General features: G+C 39.0%; 1 protein-coding gene across 1 annotated transcript in view; it reads left to right on the top strand.

Annotated features, from left to right (window-relative positions):
• The first annotated feature begins 311 nt into the window (after positions 1–311).
• Positions 312–26361, top strand: part of LOC148360706 (regulating synaptic membrane exocytosis protein 1-like) — a 122221-nt gene continuing 96171 nt past the window's right edge. Inside the window, exon 1 of the mRNA XM_088341603.1 lies at positions 312–841. Within this exon, the coding sequence (XP_088197729.1) occupies positions 675–841 (167 nt within the window). The 5' untranslated portion in view covers positions 312–674. The remainder of the gene's footprint in view (positions 842–26361) is intronic.

The raw sequence follows: 26361 nt of genomic DNA on the forward strand, positions 1-26361 counted from the left end.
GAAAACAAAAAGAAGAGAGAACATTTCAAATGGAGACAGCTCTTCATATAGTGTGCGCCGGCTTTCAGGGGCAGCTCACAGAGCCGTTTCCCCTACGAACGACCCACTCCGTCAAAAGACTGCACCGATGACCGTGGCAGTGAGGGTCCCCAGTCTCAAGTGAGTAAACGTGAATAGGGAAGAACCTATGAGAGAGAGAGAGAGAGAGAGAGAGAGAGAGAGAGAGAGAGAGAGAGAGAGAGAGAGAGAGAGAGAGAGAGAGAGAGAGAAAGAGAGAGAGAAAGAGGGAGAGAGAGGGAGGTGGAGGGGGCGGCTCCGCCTTTTCCACAATCATCCATCCGCGTCTCCAGATGAGAAAAGACGGCGGAGGCAAACCAATCTAAACCAATCTTGATGCTTCACCCTCGACCTTAACTGCAGGAATGGGCGCTCAGTGAACCCAAAACCAAGAATTGAAAAAAACAAAAAAAAGATCCAAGTGATCCTGCAACCATGAGCGGCTTGCGCCACTCGGGGCCGCCGTCGCCATATCCGCGTCGCGTTATTTGAGGCGTGGCTGTGAAAAAAAAAAAACGTTTTTCTAGAAAATAATCTTGTCCGCCGAAACGACACGACGAGGGAGAGGAGGAGGAGGAGGAGGTGGCGGCGGTGGTGGCGGAGTGCTGGTGGAGAAGATGTCCGCCTCGGTGGGGCCCCAGAACGGCTCTCGCCCACCCACCGTGCCGCCATCCATGCCGGACCTTCCAGATTTAAGCCATCTCACCGAGGAGGAGCGCCAAATCATCATGGCAGTCATGGCTCGACAAAAGGAGGAAGAGGACAAAGAACAAGCCATGTTGAAGTAAGAGCATCTCCTCTTCGTTGCTGATTTCATGTCATGTTAAGGATGAACGCTGATGCTGACTTTGCTAAGCTCATGTTTTGCGAGTAAGCTTCCTTTCGAACCGCCCCCCCACCCCCCACCGCCCTTTGCCCGTTTAATCCTGCAGCTTCTAGTACATTTAGTCTCATATAGACACATACTATCTATCTTTCCTTATATCCATCTACCGATACATATATCCATCTATCTATTCATATATCCATCTATCTATCTACCTATCTATACATATATCCATCCACCCATCCACCCATCCATCTATCTATCTATCTATCTATCTATCTATCTATCTATCTATCTATCTATCTATCTATCTATCTATCTATCTATCTATCTATCTATCTATCTATCTATCTATCTATCTATCTATCTATCTATCTATCTATCTATCTATCTATCTATCTATCTATCTATCTATCTATCTATCTATCTATCTATCTATCTATCTATCTATCTATCTATCTATCTATCTATCTATACATATATCCATCCACCCATCTATCTATCTATCTATCTATCTATCTATCTATCTATCTATCTATCTATCTATCTATCTATCTATCTATCTATCTATCTATCTATCTATCTATCTATCTATCTATCTATCTATCTATCTATCTATCTATCTATCTATCTATCTATCTATCTATCTATCTATCTATCTATCTATCTATCTATCTGTACATATATCCATCTATTCATATACCCATCCATCTATCTATCTATCTATCTATCTATCTATCTATCTATCTATCTATCTATCTATCTATCTATCTATCTATCTATCTATCTATCTATCTATCTATCTATCTATCTATCTATCTATCTATCTATCTATCTATCTATCTATCTATCTATCTATCTATCTATCTATCTATCTATCTATCTATCTATCTATCTATCTATCTATCTATCTATGCATCTCTACATCTATACAGCTATACATCTATACAGCCATGCATCTATACATCTATACAGCTTTCCAGTTATCTATCTATACAGTTATAAATCTATCTATCCATACAACTATACTTCTATCTATACATCTATACAGTTATACATCTATACAGCTATACATCTAAACATTTGTACAGCTATGCATCTATACATCTAATCATCTATACATCAATACATCTATAAAGCTATACATCTAAACATTTATACAGCTATACATTTATACATCAATACATCAATAAATCTATACAGTTATACATCTTTCTATATACATCCATCTATAAATCTATACAGCTATACAGCTTTACAGTTATACATCTATTAATCTATACAGTTATACATCTATCCATCCATACATCTATACAGTTATACATCTATACAGCTATACATCTAAACATTTGTACAGCTATACATCTAATCATCTATACATCTATACATCAACACATCCATACAGTTATACATCTACCTATCTATACAGGTATACATCTATCGATAGATATATCCATACCTATATACAGTAATACATCTATACAGCTATACATCTAAACATTTATACAGCTATACATCTATACATCAATACATCAATACATCAATAAATCTATACAGTTATACATCTGTCTATATACATCCATCTATACATCTATACATTTATACAGATTTACAGTTATACATCTATCCATCTATACAGTTATACATCTATCTATCCATACATCTATACATCTATCAATACATCTATACAGTTATACATCTATACAGCTATACATCTAAACATTTATACAGCTATACATCTATACATTTAATCATCTATACATCCATACATCAACACATCTATACAGTTATACGTCTACCTATCTATACAGTTATACATCTATCGATAGATATATCCATACCTCAATACAGTTATACATCTATACAGCTATACATCTAAACATTTATACAGCTATACATCTATACATCAATACATCAATACATCAATAAATCTATACAGTTATACATCTATCTATATACATCCATCTACAGGGAGTGCAGAATTATTAGGCAAGTTGTATTTTTGAGGATTAATTTTATTATTGAACAACAACCATGTTCTTAATGAACCCAAAAGTCTCATTAATATCAAAGCCGAATATTTTGGAAGTTGGAGTAGGGCTTTTTTAGTTTTAGCTATTTTAGGAGGATATCTGTGTGTGCAGGTGACTATTACTGTGCATAATTATTAGGCAACTTAACAAAAAACAAATGTATACCCATTTCAATTATTTCTTTTCATCAGGGAAACCAATATAACAGCTCAACATTCACAAATATACATTTCTGACATTCAAAAACAAAACAAAAACAAATCAGTGACCAATATAGCCACCTTTCTTTGCAAGGACAAAAGCCTGCCATCCATGGATTCTGTCAGTGCTTTGATCTGTTCACGATCAACATTGCGTGCAGCAGCAACCACAGCCTCCCAGACACTGTTCAGAGAGGTGTACTGTTTTCCCTCCTTGTAAATCTCACATTTGATGAGGGACCACAGGTTCTCTATGGGGTTCAGATCAGGTGAACAAGGAGGCCATGTCATTAGTTTTTCTTCTTTTAGACCCTTTCTTGCCAGCCACGCTGTGGAGTACTTGGATGCGTGTGATGGAGCGTTGTCCTGCATGAAAATCATGTTTTTCTTGAAGGATGCGGACTTCTTCCTGTACCACTGCTTGAAGAAGGTGTCTTCCAGAAACTGGCAGTAGGACTGGGAGTTGAGCTTGAGTCCATCCTCAACCCGAAAAGGCCCCACAAGCTCATCTTTGATGATACCAGCCCATACCAGTACCCCACCTCCACCTTGCTGGCGTCTGAGGCGGACTGGAGCTCTCTGCCCTTTACCGATCAAGCCACGGGCCCATCCATCTGGCCCATCAAGACTCACTCTCATTTCATCAGTCCATAAAACCTTAGAAAAATCCGTCTTGAGATTTTTCTTGGCCCAGTCTTGACGTTTCAGCTTGTGTCTTGTTCAGTGGTGGTCGTTTTTCAGCCTTTCTTACCATGGCCATGTCTCTGAGTATTGCACACCTTGTGCTTTTGGGCACTCCAGTGATGTTGCAGCTCTGAAATATGGCAAAACTGGTGGCAAGTGGCATCTTGGCAGCTGTACGCTTGACTTTTCTCAGTTCACGGGCAGTTATTTTGCGCCTTGGTTTTTCTACACGCTTCTTGCGACCCTGTTGGCTATTTTGAATGTAACGCTTGATTGTTCGATGATCACGCTTCAGAAGCTTGGCAATTTTAAGAGTGCTGCATCCCTCTGCAAGATATCTCACTATTTTTGACTTTTCAGAGCCTGTCAAGTCCCTCTTCTGACCCATTTTGCCAAAGGAAAGGAAGTTGCCTAATAAGTATGCACACCTGATATAGGGTGTTGATGTCATTAGACCACACCCCTTCTCATTACAGAGATGCACATCACCTGATATGTTTAATTGGTAGTAGGCTTTCGAGCCTATACAGCTTGGAGTAAGACAACATGCATAAAGAGGATGATGTGGTCAAAATACTCATTTGCCTAATAATTCTGCACTCCCTGTATACATCTATACATCTATACAGATTTACAGTTATACATCTATCCATCTATACAGTTATACATCTATCTATCCATACATCTATACATCTATCAATACATCTATACAGTTATACATCTATACAGCTATACATCTAAACATTTATACAGCTATACATCTATACATTTAATCATCTATACATCCATACATCAACACATCTACACAGTTATACGTCTACCTATCTATACAGTTATACATCTATCGATAGATATATCCATACCTCTATACAGCTATACATCTACAGGTATACATCTACACATCTATCTATACAACTACTACTAGCACATGATTTAGCACCATCCAATCGACTTCAGGGACCAATCGATTGAATGTCACACGTAAAGTGTGTTTACGAAAATTAAAACCGCTGAATTGCAGTTAGCTTTGTAGTTTTAGTTTGCTAATATTAGCCAAAGTCCCGTTAGCCGTGACCAATAATGAGAAACTGAAGGGATACATGAACTTTTGAAAAAAATAAAATGATGATAAAACCTTGTCGGACTTACTGATTTGAGGGCGTTCGAAATCTCCTACTTTCTTGTGTGGAAAATGAAAATAAAGCAGCCGCAATGATCACAGACCCCGCCTCTAAGTGAAAGCCAGCTTCGCATGGCTCGCCTCACTTTTAGAAGTGAAATTATCCCATCGTTTGTTTGGAAGCCTTTTTTCGCTTTTTTTACATAACCAAAAATGTATTTTTGTTCATTATGGGCTGAAAAAACTCAAATATAACATTCTAAAATCTAAGAATTTATAAAAAAAAAACACATTACTAGGCTGGAGTCATAATGAGCCATATAAGATTATTAAAAGGCTTGCAACATTTCCAGTTTGTATCTTTTAATTCAAATTTTCTGTTATTTACTTATTTTGAACGAGACACACTTTATTCTGCAATCAGTGAATCATTTATTCATTTTTTCATTGACTTTTTTTGTTTAATCACGCTGTTCTTAATATATGATAATTTCCCAAAATGTATTTTTAATCAACTGGGATTTCTTCAATTTTGTCTAACACTGTGAAACTGAGGTATATTTTCGATGTCACCTTTGGGAGTAATGGCAAAATTTCCTTACATAAGATCACATAAACTAAAATACTTTCCATAATTGCCAGAAAGTGTGGTTTCTTAATTTTCCTCACACTGAGGTATTTGAGTTTTTCATTGCCCTCATGTAGGTTTTAGATCAGGGGTTGGTGTAATAATAGTCTGTAGTTTGCAATAATCTGGGGTCTGTGCAGCCCTTTGAGACTCCTTGTGGTTAAGGGCATTACAAATAAACATGACTTGACAGTAGACGGACATCAAAACAGTAGTTTGTTACGACCAGCACACAGGGTAGACCCAATTGCGTAACGTTATTTCACAATTTTATTGAAATTTAGGAAGAGGAAGGGCAGACCCCGCGATCCAATGCTCGCTGGAATGGGAAGCAAGTCGCTCTCGCAATAGGATTGTGATCCGAATAAGGAAGTGGATCATCCGTAGCGAGCGATGGCGGTGTCAGGGACGGAAAAACATGTCGATAGCCGGGACAGGAGAGCAAAAACGTCGTCCGGGTCAGAAACGGGTCGTAAGCCGGGACTGGAGAGCAGATGTGGTCGGGATCAAAAACGGGCCGTAAGTCGGGACGGACGGGAGCAAAAACGGGACAGGCGGGAGTCAGGGTCAAATCAGAACCTGCAGCGGTTGGCGCCAAATGAGCGGGCATAGGTGATTCACATCGGTATTCATGACATGGTTACTAGTTACAGTTACTAGTTACTACTTGTCTGAACAACATGCTTCGCTGACCTATCCAAACAGTCTGCCCTTATTGACCCACTGTCATGTATGTTTTTCACTCTACTGTTTTTTTATGTGTGTAATGTATTATCCCATTATTTTCCCTTGGTATAGCAGTGAATTTCTAATGAATTAAATCAAATTCTACTGTCAGGACCAGAACGGAGACAGGACCCACTTGCGTTGCGTTTGTCACAAGTTTTATTGGAAGAAAGAGAAAGGGTTGCGCCCATGATCCGGTGATTGCTGGACGCAGGAAGCAGGTCGCTCTGAACGCAGAAGTGGTTAATCTGTGACAAGCGATTGTGGTGTTGGGAACGGAAAAACGGGTTAGTAGCCGGGACATGAGAGCAAAAACGTGGTCGGGATTGGAAGTGAGTCGTAAGCCAGGAAAGGAGAGTAGACGTGGTCAGGGACAAAATAGGTCCAAAGCCGGGACGGGAAAATAGACGTGGTCAGTATCAAAAAGGGGTCGAAGCCGGGGGACAGACAGGAGCAAAAACAGGTGGGATGTCGAAAAAGGCTTGCCTCGTGTTAACTGAGGTTCACAGACGGACTGACAAAAGGGGACAGATAGTAGTGGGTATAAATAGACACAGGGAGCCAATCAGAGTCTAAGACAGTTGGTGCCTAGAAGGCCATGGTGTTTGGTCAGGCATGTTAGCTGGACCCAAACGCTTTGGGCGAGGATCATTGATGAAATGCTTTAGTCTGTTATAGGAGGCCTTTGGAATTGCTGGTAACTTTGATGAAATGGATATTGCCATCAGCCTGACGAGCAGTGTTCCCTCTAAGCTGCGCACGTGCGTAATTGCGCACTGCTCACAAATTCTCAGCGCACAAGAAAATCTAGCCAGCGCACAAAAATGAGGGCTCAAAATTACTTATTAAGAAGCGACTTAAGTCAAAGTTACAGTGCATGAAGGTAAAAATACACGGGTTCCCCTGACGTTGTGCCCTAAATGCGGTATTTTGAAGTCGAGTCGAAGACGAAGTTGAGTAAAGTTAGTAGAGTTTGTCGAGAACCGGCTTCTTCGGCTCGGCTCACTAAAAGGAACCGACTCTTTCGGGTCCTAAACGGCTCTTCAGGTTGTTTTTGCTTCTTTAATCCCAACATGACCAAATATTATGTAAAATGATGCACAAAATGACTTAAAGGAAGGGGAGAATGGAACAAAAAAGAAAACTATACCAAAATGAAAAAGCAGTGAAAAGCTGAGAAAAAAGGAAACAAAAGGAAGAGAAAAAAAGAAGGAAAATTTTAGAAAAAAGCCAGAAAAAAGAAAAGAAAGAAATGTAGGAAAAAAGTAAATAGAGAACAAAAAGAAAAAAGTAACAGCTCGGAAAAAAATAAACACCATGAGATTTTTTTAAAGGAATTTTAAAAAAAGTAGAAAAAAACACGGAAAAAAGAAGACAAAGTTTGTGTTGCATTCAAATCATTTCCAATTATATCAAGTGAATCTTGATGCCAACATTGTACTTCCACTAAAAAGTGTGATTAAGTACAGTTCTGTATCTTGCAACCGACTAAATAAGCCCCCAAAAATGTTAATAGTATGCGACAAAATATATCAGGAAATAAAAAGAAATGGATATCTTGCGAAAGAATTGTAAGAACAAACGACGTTTGTAGGCCGTACAACCTTTGCAATAGTACATGAGTCAATTCATTTAAAAGAGAAAAAATAATTTTGCATTGCCGGAAACTCAAAAAATAACTTGATGTCAAGTTTTGGACATGTTTGATCATTAATTATCTTGCCACACTTGGGATTATGGTTGCTCACTGTTGTTTCAAGCGTTGCTCACCGACTCTGTGTGAACGCTCAGACCCGTGGAAAATTACAGGGAACATTGCTGACGAGTACTACCTGGTTATATGTATTAGCCATAGGTGCAACGATGGTTCACCATGCTGTGAACTACCTGTTTAAGTGATGTTGAAGTGATTTTAATTCGGTTTTCTCCAAACAGTAAATCTTGACTATACTGCTACCTTCAGTCTGCATGTGTACGAGAATACAGTAATGTGTGAATCAAGAGTGATAACGTTGAAGGAGTACAGCATGGCAGCACTCTGGGTTGCTTCAATTTTAATGACTGTTATCATTTCCGGGCTGCACCTTAAGGGCAGAAAGCTGCTTCGAGCCCCCTCGAGAGGAAGTTATGTATTTACGTTCCATGAAGCAAAGCTCAGGTTCAGTCAATAAACGGCTTTGTCGCTTGGGAAATCAACCATTAGATCAGCCGTAGAAAATGATTAAGATTTACCCCCCCAATAAGTCCTTGTTTTTCTCTATGTAGTGCTAAATCAGGCTTTTGAGTGCTGGGCCAGGATTCAAGTCAAGTCATTTTTATTTGTATAGCCCTTAATCACAAAGAGTCTCAAAGGGTTGAACAGGTTATCGCACAGGCTATTATTTCAGACTATTATTACACCATTCCCTGATCTGGAACAACGTGAGGGTAAGGAAAAACTCAAAAACCCCAACATGAGGAAAATGAAGAAACCTTGAGAAGGGAAGGGGGAAGGGAAGGAGGAAAAAATACATTTATTTTACTTTTGGTATCGACAGATACAGTCTCGGATCTGATACCACGGCAATGCATAATGGGAAAAGATATTGTAGGCCTATTCAATTTCTCTTATCGAAGCTGCTATTTCAAAAAGACTTAATTTAAGCATTTTTTCCATTTATACAAAAATTACCACAAGTTTTATTGAAAGAAAGAGGAAGGGCTGCGCCCACGATCCGGTGTTTGCTGGATGCGGGAAGCAAGTCGCTCTCGCACTCGGATTGTAATCCGAATACGGAAGTGGATCTTCCATAGTGAGCGATGGTGGTGTCAGGAACAGAAAAACAGGTCGGTAGCCGGGACAGGGAGAGCAAAAACGCGGTTGGGGTCGGAAACGAGTCGTAAGCCAGGACGGGAGAGTGGACGTTGTCGGGATCGAGAATGGGCCGTAAGCCGGGACGGGGGCGCAGACGTGGTCGGGATCAAAACAGGTCGTAGCAGGAGACAAACGGGAGCAGAAAAGGGGCAGGCGGGAGTCAGGGTCAAAAAAGGCTTGCCTTGTATCAACAGAGGTTCGCTGACGGACTGACAACCGAAGAGTGACAGGACTGGGTTTAAAAAGGGACAGCCTGCAGCAGCAGGTGCCAAATGAGCGGGCTCGATACTTCAAATCGGAAATCATGACACCTTTTTTTTTTAGAATTGCGGCGACGCTATGCATTTATGAATAAATAAACATGAAAGCATTGAAATATACATTTTATATATTTTTTTGTCTATGAATAGACCCTTTCATCAAATTAGTTTTAAAACGCTAGAAATTGATACAAAGTAATATATACATCCCCTTTTAAAACACTACAACTGCTAATATGCATTGAAAACCTCAAAATGCAGAAGGGGCTGTCCAGGGCTTCCTGTTTTGTTTGCTCCTGGTTAGCCCCGTCAGCTGTTGTTTGGCCAGCTAGCTTGCTAGTCTGCCATGCCCCTTGCTTTTCTCCCTTTCGGGTTCGCATTCGTCGCTGTAGCACTTTTTAGATGTTGTTTCTGGGTTAGCCCTTGTTAGCGCTCTGTGTGTTATTTTTGCCAGTTGGCCCCTTTTTTTGGCTGCTCGGCCTTTGTTGTACCATTACTGCATCCACCTGCGATTCAGGATTCAGTCCTATGCAGTGTTCCCTCTAAGCTGCGCACTGCTCGCACATTCTCAGCGCACAAAAAAATGAGGGCTCAAAATTACTTATTAAGAAGCGAATTAAGCCAAAGTTACGGTGCATAAAGGTAAAAATACACAGGGTTCCCCTGACGTTGTGTCCTAAATGCGGTATTTTGAAGTCGAGTCGAAGTAGAACGAAGTTGAGTAAAGTTAGTAGAGTTTGTCGAGAACTAGCTTCTTCGGCTAGGCTCACTAAAAGAAACCGGCTCTTTCGGGTCCTAAACGGCTCTTCAGGTTGTTTTTGCTTCTTTAATCCCAACATGACCAAATATTATGTAAAACTATTAACAAAATGACTTAAAAGAAGGGGGGAATAGAACAAAAAAGAAAAAAAATACCAAAATGAAAAAGTAGTGAAAAGCTGGGAAAAAAAGAAACAAAAGGAAGAGAAAAAAAGAAGGAAAGATTTAGAAAAAAGCCAGAAAAAAATAAAAGAAAGAAACGTAGGAAAAAATAAACACCATGAGTCTTTTTTTTAAAGGAATTTAAAAAATAGTAGAAAAAAATCACAGAAAAAAGAAGACAAAGTTTGTGTTGCATTCAAATAATTTCCAATGATATCAAGTGAATCTTGTTGCCAACATCGTACTTCCACTAAAAATGTGATCAAGTACAGTTCTGTGTCTTACAACTGACTAAGTAAGCCCCCAAAAATGTTAATATTATGCGACAAAATATATCAGGAAATAAAAAGAAATGGATATCTTGTGAAATAGGGTGGTCCTTAATGGGGGTCGAAATTTTTTTTTTTGAAATATTGGGCTCTGACCCCCCGCATATGTTCTTATATCGATAAAAACACACTGTGTGCAATTTTGAACAATTTGGATAATATTTAGAGGTAGCTCAACGACTTTGAAATTTCCCAAAATGGTAAAATTTTGGCAATTTTCGAGAAAAAACGGAAATCTTAACCCTATGTGTACGCCGTTTTAGAACATCCAATTTCAGTCCATTGCTTATAATTGTAACACAAGAAAAGTTACAAGTAACTTTGTACACTAGGTCTGATATAATGTGCGAAAAATCCTTATTTTTCATACCAAAATTTCAGAGGCCTTGAGCGACCTCTAAATATCCTTTGATTTTGATGAAACTTTGCCTAATTACGTTTTGTATATATTGGAACATATTCAAGGGGTAGAGCATGAAATTTTAAAAGTCGAAAAATAAGGACCACCCTATTGTGAAAGAATTGTAAGAGCAAATGACGTTTGTAGGCCATACAACCTTTGCAATAGTACATGAGTCAATTAATTCAAAAGAGAAAACTAATTTTGCATTGCCGGAAACTCAGCAAAATGTAACTTGATGTCAAGTTTTGGACATGTTTGATAACGATTTAGATGCCACACTTGGGATTGCTGTTGCTCACTGTTGTTTCAAGCGTTGCTCACCGACTTTGTGTGAACGCTCAGACCCGTGGAAAATTACAGGGAACATTGGTTTCAAAACTTGGCTTAAAACACTCTTAACCTTTTTGACTAATAAAACGTCAACCACTTTGGTGACTGGCTTGCTGGGGTGTGAGTTTTCCTCACGATTATACAGCTCAGGAAGGCATAGAAAATTCATTATCTTGAAAACAATTTGAATGTAGAATTTTTTTGATATATACTATACATTAAGTACATCTGTTTCTTAATTGTTTTTTCATTTGTGAAATTGGGATAAATCATTCAAAGTTCAGTTCTGAGGTCGTGGGAACCTCCTGCGTGGGTTCAAACCCAGCTCCTGGCCTCATTGTGCGGAGTTTGTATGTTCTCCCCGTGCTTGCGTGGGTTTCCTCCGGGCACTCCGGTTTCTTCCCACATTCCAAAAACATGCATTTCAGGTGAATTGGCCGGTCCGAATTGTCCCTAGGTGTGAATGAGCGAGTGAGTTGTCTGTCCCCGTGTGCCCTGCGACTGGCTGGCAACCAGTTCAGGGTGTCCCCTGCCCAATGCCCGATGATTACTGGGACGGGCTCCAGCAACCCCCCGCGACCCTACTGAGGATAAGCGGTGCAGATAATGGATGGATGGAAAAGAACAAAAGTGATGTGTCAGTGAATCATTCAACAACAAACAGAACCAGTTTATTCTTTCTGTTTTTAAAACGGCATATAGGAAAAACGCAACAAATGATTCAAAAACGATTGAAAAAAAATCTGATTATTGTAGTCCGTAATTTTGTAATATGTGCCCGACAGTTTTCCCCACATCCTGCTCAACAGGATAAGTTCCACCTCACTGAACACTGAGTAGGATAAGTAGGGTAAAATAAATGGATGGGTGCCAGTTATGTTAATTATCGTCATTAATTCCTACTAATAACATCAAGTACTAAATTTGATGAGGGAAATTAGTAACAATTCTGTATTTTTAATTGATACTTATTGAACACATTAATCCTCCGCCATGCTTTATACCAGGGGTGTCAAACTCATTTGAACTCGGGGGCCACACGATAGAACAAACATTCTGTCGGGGGCCGGACTAGTAGATTAAAGAGAAAGAAAAAGAGTTAAAGAAATGAGAGAAAGAGGGAGGGAAAAGGAGAGAGGGCGGGAATAAGAAAGAAAAAGAGAGAGGGGGAGAGAGAGCGTGAGAAACAAAATATAAAAAGTCGTAAGAGAGGGGGGAAAAGAAAGGGAGAGGAAGAAAGAAATCCAAAGAGAAATAGAAAGACAGAAGGAGAGAAAAGGGGCGGCAGTAGCTCAGGAGGTAGAGCGATCGTTTTAGGATCAAGGGATCCCAGTTCGAATCCCGGCTTGTCCGTGTTACATGCCGAAGTGTCCTTGGGTAAGACACTGAACCCCCAATACCCCCAATAAGCAGGTTAGCGCCTTACATGGCTGCAAGGCCGCTATTGGGAAATGTGGAGCACATTGTAAAGCGCTTTGGGATGTCATTGACTTGAAAAGCGCTATATACTCCAGCAGCTCCCGTGTTATTTTCGATTGTTCTCAGCTCAGGGATGCTGCTGGAAATGTGAATTTCCCTTCGGGGATGAACAAAGTATCTATCTATCTATCTATCTATCTATCTATCTATCTATCTATCTATCTAAATGCAGATCATTTCATTTAATTTCATTTCAAAAGAGAAAAGAAAGCGCAAAGCGAAGGAAGAGAGAAAGACAAAAGAGAGAAAAAGGAAAGAAATAAATTAGAGCAAAAGAAGTTAAAAAGACACAGAGAGAGAAAGAGACAAAGAGCAACAAAGGAAGAGAAAAAGAGTCACAGGGAGTGAAAGAGACAGAGACAGAATGGGAAAAAAAGGGGTGGGAAAGAAAGAGAGAGAGAGAGAGAGAGAGAGAGAGAGAGAGAGAGAGAGAGAGAGAGAGAGAGAGAGAGAGAGAGAGAGAGAATACAAGTACAGTGTCTTTGTTCGAGGCACCTGGCTTTGGCAACATCAAGTTGACATATTTCAACTTGCAGCTTGTTTTTTTTCTTGCGCTTCTCTGAGTGTTGTCTCGCGGGCTTGATTCAATCCCTTAGCGGGCCTGATCTGGCCCGTGGGCCGCCTGTTTGACGCATGTGCTCTATACAGTATACATTTTCAGTCCCACCCAGTGAGTTGCCATTGCCTGAGATCAGAACAGTGTTTTATTATAAAAAAAACCGTCTGTTAATACTTAAACTTGGGATATGGAAAATTATTTGAGTCTTATCAACTTATCAACAGTTGATTTCAGAGGCGGGGCATCTTACCAGACAGTAATATCACGTCAAGTCAAGTCATTTTTATTTGTATAGCCCTTAATCTCAAAGGGTTGCACAGATTATTGCACAGACTATTATTTCAGACTATTATTACACCATCCCCTGATCTGGAAACAACACGAGGGCAAGGAAAAACTCAAAAACCTCAACATGAGGAAAATGAAGAAACCTGTGGTATCCCCCTTTCAGGATTTTAAAGCCCCAATGTGTATTACTTGACCACTAGATGGCAGTGTACTGTCTGATACGAGTGAGGGTCAGTGATTAGCGGTACTGTGTGGTGGCAGATGCCAGACAAACATGACACCTACAGTACAAGTAAATGTAAATGTAAATCATCTGCATTTATATAAGGCTTTTAAAGTCAATGAAGCCCTCCCAAAGCGCTTTACAATGCGCTTCACACTTTCCCCTTTTTACTCACTAACTAACCGATAGCAGCGTCAGCCATGAAAGGCAACTACCTGCTATCGGGGGCATTGGGGGATTCAGTGTCTTGGACACTCCGACATATGGAGGAGCCGGGAATCCAACCTGCGACCTCTTGATCCTAAGACGAGCACTTTAACTCCTGACCCAATGCCGCCCCAAACAAGTATGCACAAGCATTTTACTGCTCCAGTTGTAACCGCGGTGTACTTGTCCCACCAAAGATCGACATTCACGCTGGACTGGATGATGAGGTTTTATTACAGTTTCTGCAGATGAAATGAGTCACATTAGCTTCTCTGCTGGCTTTGATCTCTTTGATGTCGTTGGCAGCTCGCTCTGTAGACTGCCCAAAGCAGATCAAAGAGCTTTCTTTTTCAAATTACATAAAATACATTTTAAAATATCACAATACATTTTTACATCAATTTTAACAAGATACTTTTAACAAGAGATCATATAGTGGTTTATAACGTTCACAATGAATTCAATATATTTTTCTTTAGTCTGATTTTAACCAACATCATCCTTTTAATATATATGAGAAAAAAGAAATGATAACAATAATGAGTATAAAAACGGATAAAATTTACCTGCAGATGAAATGAGTCACAACATTAACCTCTCTGCTGGATTTGATCTCTTTGATCTCTATAAGGGGAATTAACATTTTAGCACAACAGAAACAAAACGAAAATAAATCACATTACTGTGCATGTTGAGAGATTTGTCAGCTGTGGTTATAATGTTTAAAATTAACTTTTTTTGTGGAGCACTAAAAAACGTGTCTTACCGTTGGGAGCTCGCTCTGTAGACTGCCAACAAAACCCCGCCTTCCGGTCACATGTCAAAAGCCAAAACAAACTCTACCCCATACCAGCAGGTGGCACTGTTGGACTCATCATTGCAGGACACTTACCAAAAACTGTACAACATATTTCAGCAGGAATTTCAATAAAACAAAAGTTATTATTACACCCGTTACACAAGGACACTCCGACATATAACACGGAGGAGCCGGGAATTCAACCTGTGACCTCTTGATCCCAAGACGAGCACTTTACCTCCTGAGCCAATGCCGCCCCAAACAAGTATGCACACCAAACATTTTACTGCTCCAGTCTATAAGGTGCAGCTTAGGAAAAGCCGAAAATTAGCCAGAAATTTTAAACTGTGCCTTAAAACCCGGTATTCCTTATATATCACAGAATATAGTGGATAATATTAGAAATGCATACAGTATTTACACATACTGTGGCAGTGTCTCAGGAGGTAGAGCGCTCGTCTTGCGATCAAGAGATCGCAGTTCGAATCCCAGCTCCTCCGTGTTACATGTCGAAGTGTCCTTGGGTAAGACACTGAACCCCTAATACCCCCAATATGCAGGTTAGCGTCTTACATGGCTGCACGGCCGCCATTGGGAAATGTGAAGCACACTGTGAAGCGCTTTGGGAAGTCTTGACTTGAAAAGCGCTATAAAGATAATCATTGCTGGCCCATATCGAAATACATTGTATGCGACGGGATTCGAACTCAGATCATGGTGTTGAAGGCGCTGACACTTTACCACTAGAGCACCAGTGGTTCAGTTGACATGTGAAAAGGCATCAGAGCGGGGGTCGGAAACATGTTTGACCCAACAAGAAATAAAAGCAAATATATTTTGATTTGATCTTTTTTGAGAATAAATAAATATACCTCTTAAAATTGGTCTTCCTCTCACTATTACTTAAAGTTGGGGTGCGTAGCTTGAGGTGTTCTTAAAAAGTTAAAAGTTAAATGTTTTCTCTTTTAAGTAAGCGTTAGCAATGCCCAACTGAGTTCAAAGAGCCTTTCTGCTTTACTTTCTATTCCGCCTATATGCTTTTATCTTACTTTAATGAGGAGGAACAACTCCCCAAAAATATGAAAAAGGAAGCAATTATTCTTCCCCGTCAAAGAAATGCACATGAAATGAAATTAAGTTTATTTCTATAGCGCTTTTCAAGTCAAGACTTCCCAAAGCGCTTTACAGTGTGCTTCACATTTCCCAATAGCGGCCGTGCAGCCATGTAAGTCGCTAACCTGCTTATTTGGGGTATTAGGGGTTCAGTGTCTTACCCAAGGACACTTCGACATGCAACACGGAGCAGCCGGGATTCGAACTGTGATCTCTTGATCCTCTACCGCTCTACCTCCTGAGCCACTGTAATGTGTTACTCTGCTGGCATCTTCTGTCTCAAAGTCATGAACACAACCTTAGGTTTTCAACTGCCGCACTTCATCTTTAAGAATGTTCATAGTCAGTGTTGATAGGACCTTCATTTTTTTTCCTAACCATTTTTTTTAAAAACAAGGTGCAAGCAAAGTTCTTTTGTAAAAATGTCACAAAATACTGCAATTGAGGATAATAAATAAGGGTTGTGGATACCGATTCTGTCCTTCGTGTGTTTGTTTCATTTCGGGTGAGGAGAATTTTCGCAAATTAAGAGGCTCAAAATGAACTCAAGAAGTTTTTATTGGCAAAATATATCCTGAGACCACAGCGAGTCGTCAATCGGAGAATCTTAGCTATAGTCTCTTGACGACATTTTGAAGAAAGTTTTTTAAATATTTTTTGAGGCGTTACATAGGTACACAGAAAACCGCAACTTTAGTTTCCTGTTTGCACATTTTTGTGTTATCAGCTTGGTTTTTTTTTTCGCGCCTTGGTCTCCGAGACGGTAGAGCAGACGTGATCGGGATCAAAACGGGTAGACAAACGGGAGCAAAAACGGGACAGGCGGGGGTCAGGGTCGAAAAAGGCTTGCCTTGTATACACGGATATTCTCAGACGGACTGACAACAGGGGGTTGACAGGACTCGGTTCAAATACTGACAGGGAGCCAATTAGAACCCGTGGCGGTTGCCGCCAAATGAGCGGGCACAGGTGATTCACATCGGTAATCATGAAAGTAGATTTTATTTTCATGAAAAGCGTGATTATTGCTTTAGATACTTATCTGTGTCACAACCCACAAAAACAGAAAAAATACGCGATTTTCTTCCCAAGCAGTCCAAAGTGTTTCAGGATTTCTAGGAGGAAAATGTTAACGCTAAATTATGGATCAGGTTGTAAAAATAGCACACACACTTGGAAGGGACTCCTGAAATATTTACATTTTCTGTTCACTGGATGCTGATGTCGCTCTCAATGTTTTTTTCCCCTTTTTTTCATTATTGTCTATTTTTCCCCATCAAATTCATCAGTTGCAGCTTGTAATCGGAATCGGGCAAATCAAATTATGTATTAATAACTGTCATGACCTGCACGGTTGTCATGGCGCCCAGCTGGCCCCGCCCCTTGACACCGGCTGAGACGCATTGGATTGATTGCTTTTGGAGTACTTAAACGCTCCTTTTGGGACTGCCGGTTGCCAGACCACTGTTTAACCCTCGTTGAAACCCTGTTCATGCCCGTTTGATCTTAGTAATGCCTCGTTTGTCATTTTGATTGCCTTTGAACCTGTTTTGTTTTGTTTTTGGTCCGCTTGTGTGTTGGACAACTTTTATTACCTAATTAAAGTGACAGATCTGTCACGAGGTGGGTGACCGGACCAGAACGGAGGCAGGAGGCAGGAAGGGAGAACTCAATTGCGTACGATCAAAGCTTTTATTTACCAAAATAAAAGTTGTCCAAAAACTCCGGGACAAAACAGAACAAAAACATTCTTACACTCAGAATGGTCAGGTACAGGTTTCCTCCGACTTAAACTAAACAGGACAAGGCATAACAGAACAGAAAAGGTGTAATGAGCCAACGCCCGCAATACCCACAACCCAACCTTAAATAGCAGCCACGCAATTAGCTGATCTGCTTCAGCTGGTGCCCAGGGGGCGGGGCAGACCGGTCGCCACGGCGACCATGACAAGATCTTCTACGCATATGAGTTCCGACTTCCTGCTTCCCGGTCCGTTTCGTGACAAATAACACAAACTATCAGAAAAACTATTGCAATCAAACATTGTTGAAGGACTAATTCAGTACTGTATCAAAACAGTACCAAGGTTGGTGAATAAGTGAATAAGATTCTGCATAGCTATTCTGGTGTAAATGAATCTGAATTTATTTATAAACTTCCAATTTTGTTTTCAAAACGTGTCAATAACATTAGAAATGGGTGGCTACAAGTAGGGGGAACTAAGAAGCTAGATCCTGATTCCACCCAGACTGTCAGCAACTCTCTCTGGATGGTGTGGAGGCATAATGTAGAAGCATAGATTAGTCCTTTATTGGTCCAATTTTCTTCTCAAGAAAGGCAGACGGCGAGGTAAAAGTGTCCAGAGCACCAGAGGCAAAAAAACTTGGCAAATAGCCTAAAGGTTCGGAGATCCAGTAGGTCCAAACAGCAATTTCAAAAAGTCCAAAAGTTCACCAGGCAGTATTCAATTGCTCTCTCTATACATTATTTTCAGCATATTTAATAAGTAGAGTATTTATTATGATAATAATGTTCTCTTGTGCGCTCACGGTGAAACTGGCTGCTATGTGGCGTGTGTTGTCCGGCATACAAGTATCTTTAGACCTTGGTGGGTTTGCCCCCAGGCATCAGGACCAACATTCTTGAGTGTCCTGGTCTGTGCATTAAAAAGACAAGGTACGGGATCTTGAGCTAGATAGAATAGAATAGAATAGAATAGAATAGAATAGAATAGAATAGAATAGAATAGAATAGAATAGAATAAAAAGTACAGAGTAGAATAGAATAGAATATACCTTTATTGTCATCGTTACAAAATGGGTTAACATATTGTGACAACGAAATTGGGCATGACACTCCAGTTTCACACATTCACAGTGAGGTAAAAAAGCCAATAAGATAAAGGAACAGAGAAGATAATGTTATAAAACAAGGAGGATAAGGTTATTATAAGGAGGATAAGGTTATAGCAAGGAGGATACGCTCCAGCATCAAGCTCCCACTTGTCTGCCCTAACTTTGAGATGTGCAGATTCTTTATGTTTTGTGTCCTTTATAAGATGTATATCTATGTGATTCTATCCCCATTTGTTTAGTTTTTGTTTGTTTTTCACCTTCCTCACCAACATATTTATTCCCCTTGTAATTTTTTTGTTCATAAGCTCCATGAAATGACTCTCCGACGCAACTAGTTGGTAGGGAAGGCCCAGCAACAACATACCAAACTAGATATTTTGCTATCGTTTATATTCTTTCAATAACGAATATGCCATTAGGTGGTAAGAAAATAATGTACATATTTATGACTCTGATTTGGTTAAAACCACAATTTTGTGCACAGGGTTCATATGGGTGCTTGAAATACTTCAAAATTGTAATGTATTTTCAAGGATATGATGGTGACAGTTATATAATAACAATGTTTAACAATTGCAATAAGAACAGACATAGAGTTGATAATGATATTAATAACAACAACAATAAACATAATAGTCATGATAGCCGTTGCAATAATACCCTTATTTATTAGCTTGATCCATCTATCGACTGTATAAGGCTTCATTATTTGGATACCAATAATACATAATAATAATAACAATAATATTCACGTAAATGTTATGATAATAATGATCATAATAACAGTTATAATACCAGATTAATTTAGTTTTAGCCATCTATTAACTCTGTAATGCTAGTAATCAGTAAATATTTTTCTACAGTGTTTTATTTACCGGAAAAACAGATAAATAAGCCACAACTTAATGATCATGTTGTAACATAAGATTTTTACATCAAAAGACAGTACACAGAAAAACCTTTCTAACTATTTTAACGTAACATACATTAACTTTTCATTCCCAAAAGTTCCTGTAACAATCTTCAATACAAAATGAAAACAGCAAAAGGCTTTAGAAATCAATTATCAAAAGATATGTATTATTTTGTTGTATGGCAAAAAAATTATGTTTTAATTTTATATTTTGTTAGTTAGGTTATTTTTACCAGTGGCGGGCCATGTATTTTACACCTAGGCCTTCAGCTCCTGTAGGATTCAGAGATGTGTCTTTCGGAAACGAATCGGCTACTTCAGAATTGTCCAACCTTTTGCTATTGAATCAACTCAACAATAAATTGTTCTATAGTGTTTGTGCAATCACTTTGGTTGATTTGCCAACCCATAAAGATGGAAACACGCTCGACTTGGTTCTGACTCGAGGAGTTTCAACCTCAAACATGATGGTGCCATCATGTACTAGTTATCTCGGATCATTATTTAGTTACATTTGAGGTGCTAGCTAAATGTAGTACCAAAAAAACACCTATAATGGCAATAATAACAATTAATGACAGTTCTAATCATAATTATGATTATTATAATAGTAATATAATAATAACAATAACAATATTTATTTGCTTGCATCTTCTATTTGCTATATCATTCAGATGCCATTTTCTTCCTCTCTGTATTATTTTTTTTGTATCTGGATTTGAACAGGTGAATATTTAGACATTATTTGAGCTCATCCTGTAATTTCTTTCAAAGTTTGAACTGCATTAATAGAATATTGGTATGATCACAGTAGCCTGCCTCGTGTATAGTTCTTATTGCACGTTTTCGGAGTACAAAAAGGGGATGGAGTGAACTTTTGTAATAATTAACGTCAAGCATGACAAAATTAAGAAAAAAATACAGTGCATTATAGTACAAAAAGAATTTGGCTTTATCAATAATTGAAATACTCTTAGATGCCTTACTTTTACTGTTAATGTAAATCATTGAAAATGTTTCTTCTGATTTAACACTATTATCATATTTATTTTCAGTATAATACTTTACTGTCACGTAGCGGAGCGGGAAGCAGGAAGTAAGAACTCATTTGCGTGGACTTACTCACACAATTTATTGGAGAAAGCAAAGGAGGGTGCGCACACTCGATCAGGGGATCGATGAGAAATCCAAACAAAAGAAAAGTTGTCCGAAACGGATCAGACCAAAAACAAAACAGGATCAAACGCAGGCAGCTTTACAGACCAGGCATTTCTCAGAATTAAACAGTCTCACCAAAGTTTAACAGGTATAACAAACCATCCAGCAACGCACCCTTTAAATACTGTCAAGAAGCAATCAGTCAATAAGAGTCAGCTGGTGTCCATGGGCGGGGCCAGCTGGGCGCCATGGCAACCGCGCCAAACATGACACTTTACGATAAACGATAGGAACTGGATGCCAGCGTCTAATTGATCATCCAGTTTAAAATGATCATCGTCACTGTATTCAATACATCTCAATTCTGATAGCTCTTGCTCTAATATAGTTTGATGAAGTCCTATTTCACAATCAGTCATAAATGTATTTTGGTTGGATGTCATTCCATGAGTTTATTTTCCCTGTTTTGCAAACTATTTTTGACTCACTTATAGTTTTATTCATATCTATTCAATCCTTCTACGTCCCGAATTACCAATACTCTAGCTTGTTCAGGTGGTCCATTAAGTTTGATATAAATTTTACAGTTCTTAACCCACATCTTCTGTATTTCATTTTGTTTCTTTAAGAATCTAGCTTTTTTAGCCATGTCAGCATTTCTTTTTGGAAAGTGATCATTGAGATATACGTCAGTACCTTTGAGTTTCCTGTCGCTTCATCCGATCAATTTCATGTTTACTGTTGGCGAATCGTAGGATCACAGCTGGGATAGTGTTCCCTCTCCAGGGTTGGGGAGGGTTACTTTAACTGGATTACTTTCAATTACTTTTGGATTACTCCAATACCAAATATGCTAATAAAAGACAAAAGAAACTAAATATGAATAAAATGATGACTCACAACACGTGGTAAGCTTTCTCTCCTGGCTTTGATCTCCTTGATCTCCGGCAAAACTAACATAAAATGTGATGGAAACAAAATGAAAATAAATCCAAACAGCTTGCCAACATCATTTTTGCCGTTCCATGTATTCCGTTACTCCCCAAGCCTGCACAAAATTTGGTCATTTTATTCATATTTAGTTTCTTTTGTTTTTTATTAGCAGATTTGGTATTGGAGTAATCCAAAAGTCATTGAAAGTAATCCAGTTAAAGTAACCCTACCCAACCCTGCATATCTACATTGTTTGTAAGACAGTCCAGTGACTTTTTTGGCTAGCTTGCTAATTTAGATTCGCTTAGCTTCCTCCCGCTCCACGGCTCAAAACTCCGCCGCATAGCAAAAAAACACTTGAAAAAGTAGGATACATACTGAAGAATATTACTAGAATAGCTTTCTTCCAACATTGCTAAAATTCGTCCTTTGCTGTCTCAGTCAGATGCGGAGATTATAATTCACGCGTTTGTTACTTCCCGTCTCGATTACTGTAATGCACTACTCTCCGGTTTCCGAAGTCCAAAATGAAGAGCCTTCAGCTGGTACAAAATGCTGCAACGAGGCTTTTAACTAAGACAAGAAAGTTTGAAAACATTACCCCGATTTTAGCTAACCTGCATTGGCTCCCTGTTAACTTAATATGTGATTTTAAGGTTCTGTTGGTATTATAGAAAATCATACATGAACTTGCTCCCTCATATCATTTAGATTTAATTTCTTCCTAAGTTCCGGTCCGGAGCCTTCGCTCTGGAAACGCTGGTCTACTAGTGATCCCAAGAGCCAAGAAGAGATCCACAGGTTCGAGAGCGTTCTCCATCCGGGCCCCGGTGCTGTGGAATGCTCTTCCCCCTGAGATCCGATCTGCAACCTCAGTGCAAATGTTTAAATCTAAGCTTAAAACACACTTCTACTCTATAGCATATGAGTAACCTATACTTGTTGATAATATGTGTATCATTTGCCCTCATGTAGGTTAATAGTCTGTAATAATAGTTTGCAAAAGTCTTTGATCTGTGCAGCCCTTTGAGACTCTTTGTGATTAAGGGCTATACATATAAACATGACTTGACTTGAGTTTTGAGATTGAATCTGTAGTCAAGCGTATTTTTCCTTTAGTACTTCACTTTTACGATCATCAAGTTAACAAAGTCTAGTTGTGGTTCTAGTTGATGGTGAGTTGTTGTTTATGTAGCGACCCTCTTTCATGCACGACACAAGGTTTCATAGTCTCTGGGGTTATTGCCTGCATTCAGTAAACAAAACAATACAAAAGTCAGGGGCATCTGTTCACGACTGCAATTATCTTCAGCGCTTACAAATTCACTAAAGCTACGGCAAGCAGACAACATGCGAGCACATTAATAATGAAACTTCCATAATAACAATGAACATAACTTTCCCACGTACCTGCATTCAGTAAACAAAACAATACAAAAGTCAGGGGCCTCTGTTCACGACTGCAATTATCTAAAATATTAAAGATACAAAAAACGGGTCATCACTCAACAGGCCGCACCTTGTGGCGTGTTTGCATCAAAACACGTTGCATCATTGTTTCAAGCTGTATTGCTTTACTTCTTATTTAGTGCTTTTTTTAATATACATCATTTAGCACATCTTATATATCTTTATATACAAAAATAATTTGCAAAAGCAGCTTATATGTCTAGCAAAATATGCATTTTTTTATCCAACTGATATTGGGCACATCTTACCTTCAGCGCTTACAAATTCGGTGCCAAACGAAAAAGACAGTCGCAGACGCCCATGACTTAACAACTGAATGAGGTACCAGAATATTAACAGTAATACAACAAAAACACAGATTTTGTGAGAATTCAAAAAAAACATTCAAAACAATCAAATTTCAACTTTGTTACATACGCAAATGACACTCAACTATATTTTCCGATGGAGGAATCTGCCACACTAAACTGTGGAAATTTGGAGGCCTGCCTCAATAAGATTAAAGAGTGGATGTCACTCAACTTCTTGCGCTTTAACTCTTAAAAGACTGTAATGTTAGTTATTGGTGCATCTAAATTCTGTGACTTGTTCTCAAAAACTGCTCTAAACATTGACAAATGTAAGATAACCCAGAGTGACTCAGTTAAAAATGTAGGTGTCCTATTTGACCCCGATCTGTCCTTTCAAACACACGTGAAGAATATTACTAGAATAGCTTTCCATTGTTGGAATAATGTACATAAGTTATTCAATTTTACTATCATTTATTTGTGTTATATGTTTGCTTGAAATATTGTGCTTACGAAATAGGATGTTCTCACAAGCAAAAGTTTTCCACTGCACTCTAGAGAGAACCATTGGTGTGAATAAGATACAGATTTGACCTGAAAAGCCAAGGATCTTTTCTTGAGTATTGCTAAAGAGAGTTAATCAGTCACATTTCAAATAACAAGTGTTTGTACAAAAACTGGTTTCAACTGGAAATTTAACCTTCAAATGCATTCTTCTGTCTAGCAGTCGAAACCACCTTGTAACTAGGGCGTTCCTTTTCTGAATAAAAGGCAAGGTGAGGGAAGGCTGCTTTCGAGTGAGTTGGAGGAACTGTGACCAAAAGCAGTTTTCCGTTCGCTTCCCTTGCAAGTAAACTATACACAATTCCCTGTGTCCTTTTTGTATACAGGTGTTTGTTACAAGTGTTGGGTTGAACCTGACACCTATTATTGTTGATAATATGTGTATCATTTGCCCTCATGTAGGTTAATAGTCTGTAATAATAGTTTGCAAAAGTCTTTGATCTGTGCAGCCCTTTGAGACTCTTTCTGATTAAGGGCTATACAAATAAACATGACTTGACTTGAGTATTGAATCACTGTAGTCGAGTGTATCTTTCCTTTTGTTCTTCACTTTGACGATCATCAAGTTAACAAAGTCTAGTTGTGGTTCTAGTTGATGGTGAGTTGTTGTTCATACTCATTCTGAGTTATTTAAGAATCAAGTCACATATAATAGGGAGGCCTGAACAGAATGTTTGAGAAACTTTCCTGCCAGATAGACACACACATGCCATCTGGATGCTTTAAATTTGCTTGCATTCTGATGCGAAGATTTGAAATCTTGATAGAAAAAAAAGGGGCAGAATTGTGAAGGTTGCCAAAGCTGAAAGCAAACACAGTAATGTTTGCCTTTGGTGAATCCAATATCTGTTGCTTTTCACTCTGTTCTTTCCACATGCGATGCGAATATGCAAAAAGCAGTGTTTTTTAACCTTGTTAAAGCTACTGAACCCCATCAGTTTCATATGTTGTTAAAGTTAAAACTTATATGAACTCTATGTTGGCAAAATTACTCAAATAAAAACAAGCATCAAGGTAAATAAAATTCCCAAACGGGAGAGCACTGACGAGTAGCCCATCCACCCACCGGAAATGCGACTTCAAAATAAAAGAGTACAAGACTGATAAACGTACAAGAGATGCAATTAGACTGATTATTGAAACATTACTTCATGTGTGTGTGTGAAAGATTGTTTTTATATTTAGGAATATAAAAACAAGTTGTATTCACACAGTGAATTCTGAGAAATATTACAACCAAAACGACCAACCTATCATATGCGCATTCACCAAACCCTGTTTAAGGTTAAAATAAAATATGATTTCTTTTTTCAACATTTCACATGAACTCAGCTTAAATTACAGAACTGCAATTACCTTGGCAAGTGCTACTCTTATTCCTGTTCCCTTTTGTCAAGAACCTGAACAGGATCAGGACCCAAATGCGTGACATTTCTCACACAAGCTTTTATTTTACGGGAAATGGGGAGTGGTTCACGTTAGGCAGCGGTCTGGCGTGGAAGGACAGGAAGCCAGAGACCGACAAGATCGATACCAATTGCCCGGGCAGATATCAGATGGGGTCGATACCGGACAGGACGGGACAGGCAGGATTGATAATGAACCAGGATATCAAAATTAAACAGGACAAACTAGACGAGAACGAAAACCGGAGAGAATAATGAACAGGACAAAAATAAACGGGAACAAAACTGGAAACTGATATTAAACAGGACAAAATAAACGGGAACAATACCGGACAGGAAATACCAACAGGAAACAGGACCAGGTCAGAACCCACCTCTTTCGGGGCAGAGGTTTGTTGATGGACTGACCAAGGGAGATAGAGAGCACTGAGCTTAAATAGAAGGAAAGCCAATCTGTCAACGAGCCGCAGCTGGCGCCACATGGGCGGGGCCAATTGGGCGCCATGGCAACCGTGACACCTTTCTTTGATTTTATATCCAGAATCCTCAAAAAGGATTGCTTACAAATATATGTTGTAACAAATTGTCCTTGACAATGCTTTAATTTTAATGCTACGATTAAAACGTGTTGGAAATTTGGGTGAAGTGCTTGTAAATGCTTAAAATTGTTGCGGTTTCTCAAAGAGTCATCTTAAAAATGACACCCACACTGCTCTCTTGTGGCTTTGCTTT

Source organism: Urocampus carinirostris, chromosome 8 (genome assembly GCF_059441175.1).
Source record: "Urocampus carinirostris isolate Australia breed hairy pipefish chromosome 8, RoL_Ucar_1.0, whole genome shotgun sequence".
NCBI lineage: Eukaryota > Metazoa > Chordata > Actinopteri > Syngnathiformes > Syngnathidae > Urocampus > Urocampus carinirostris.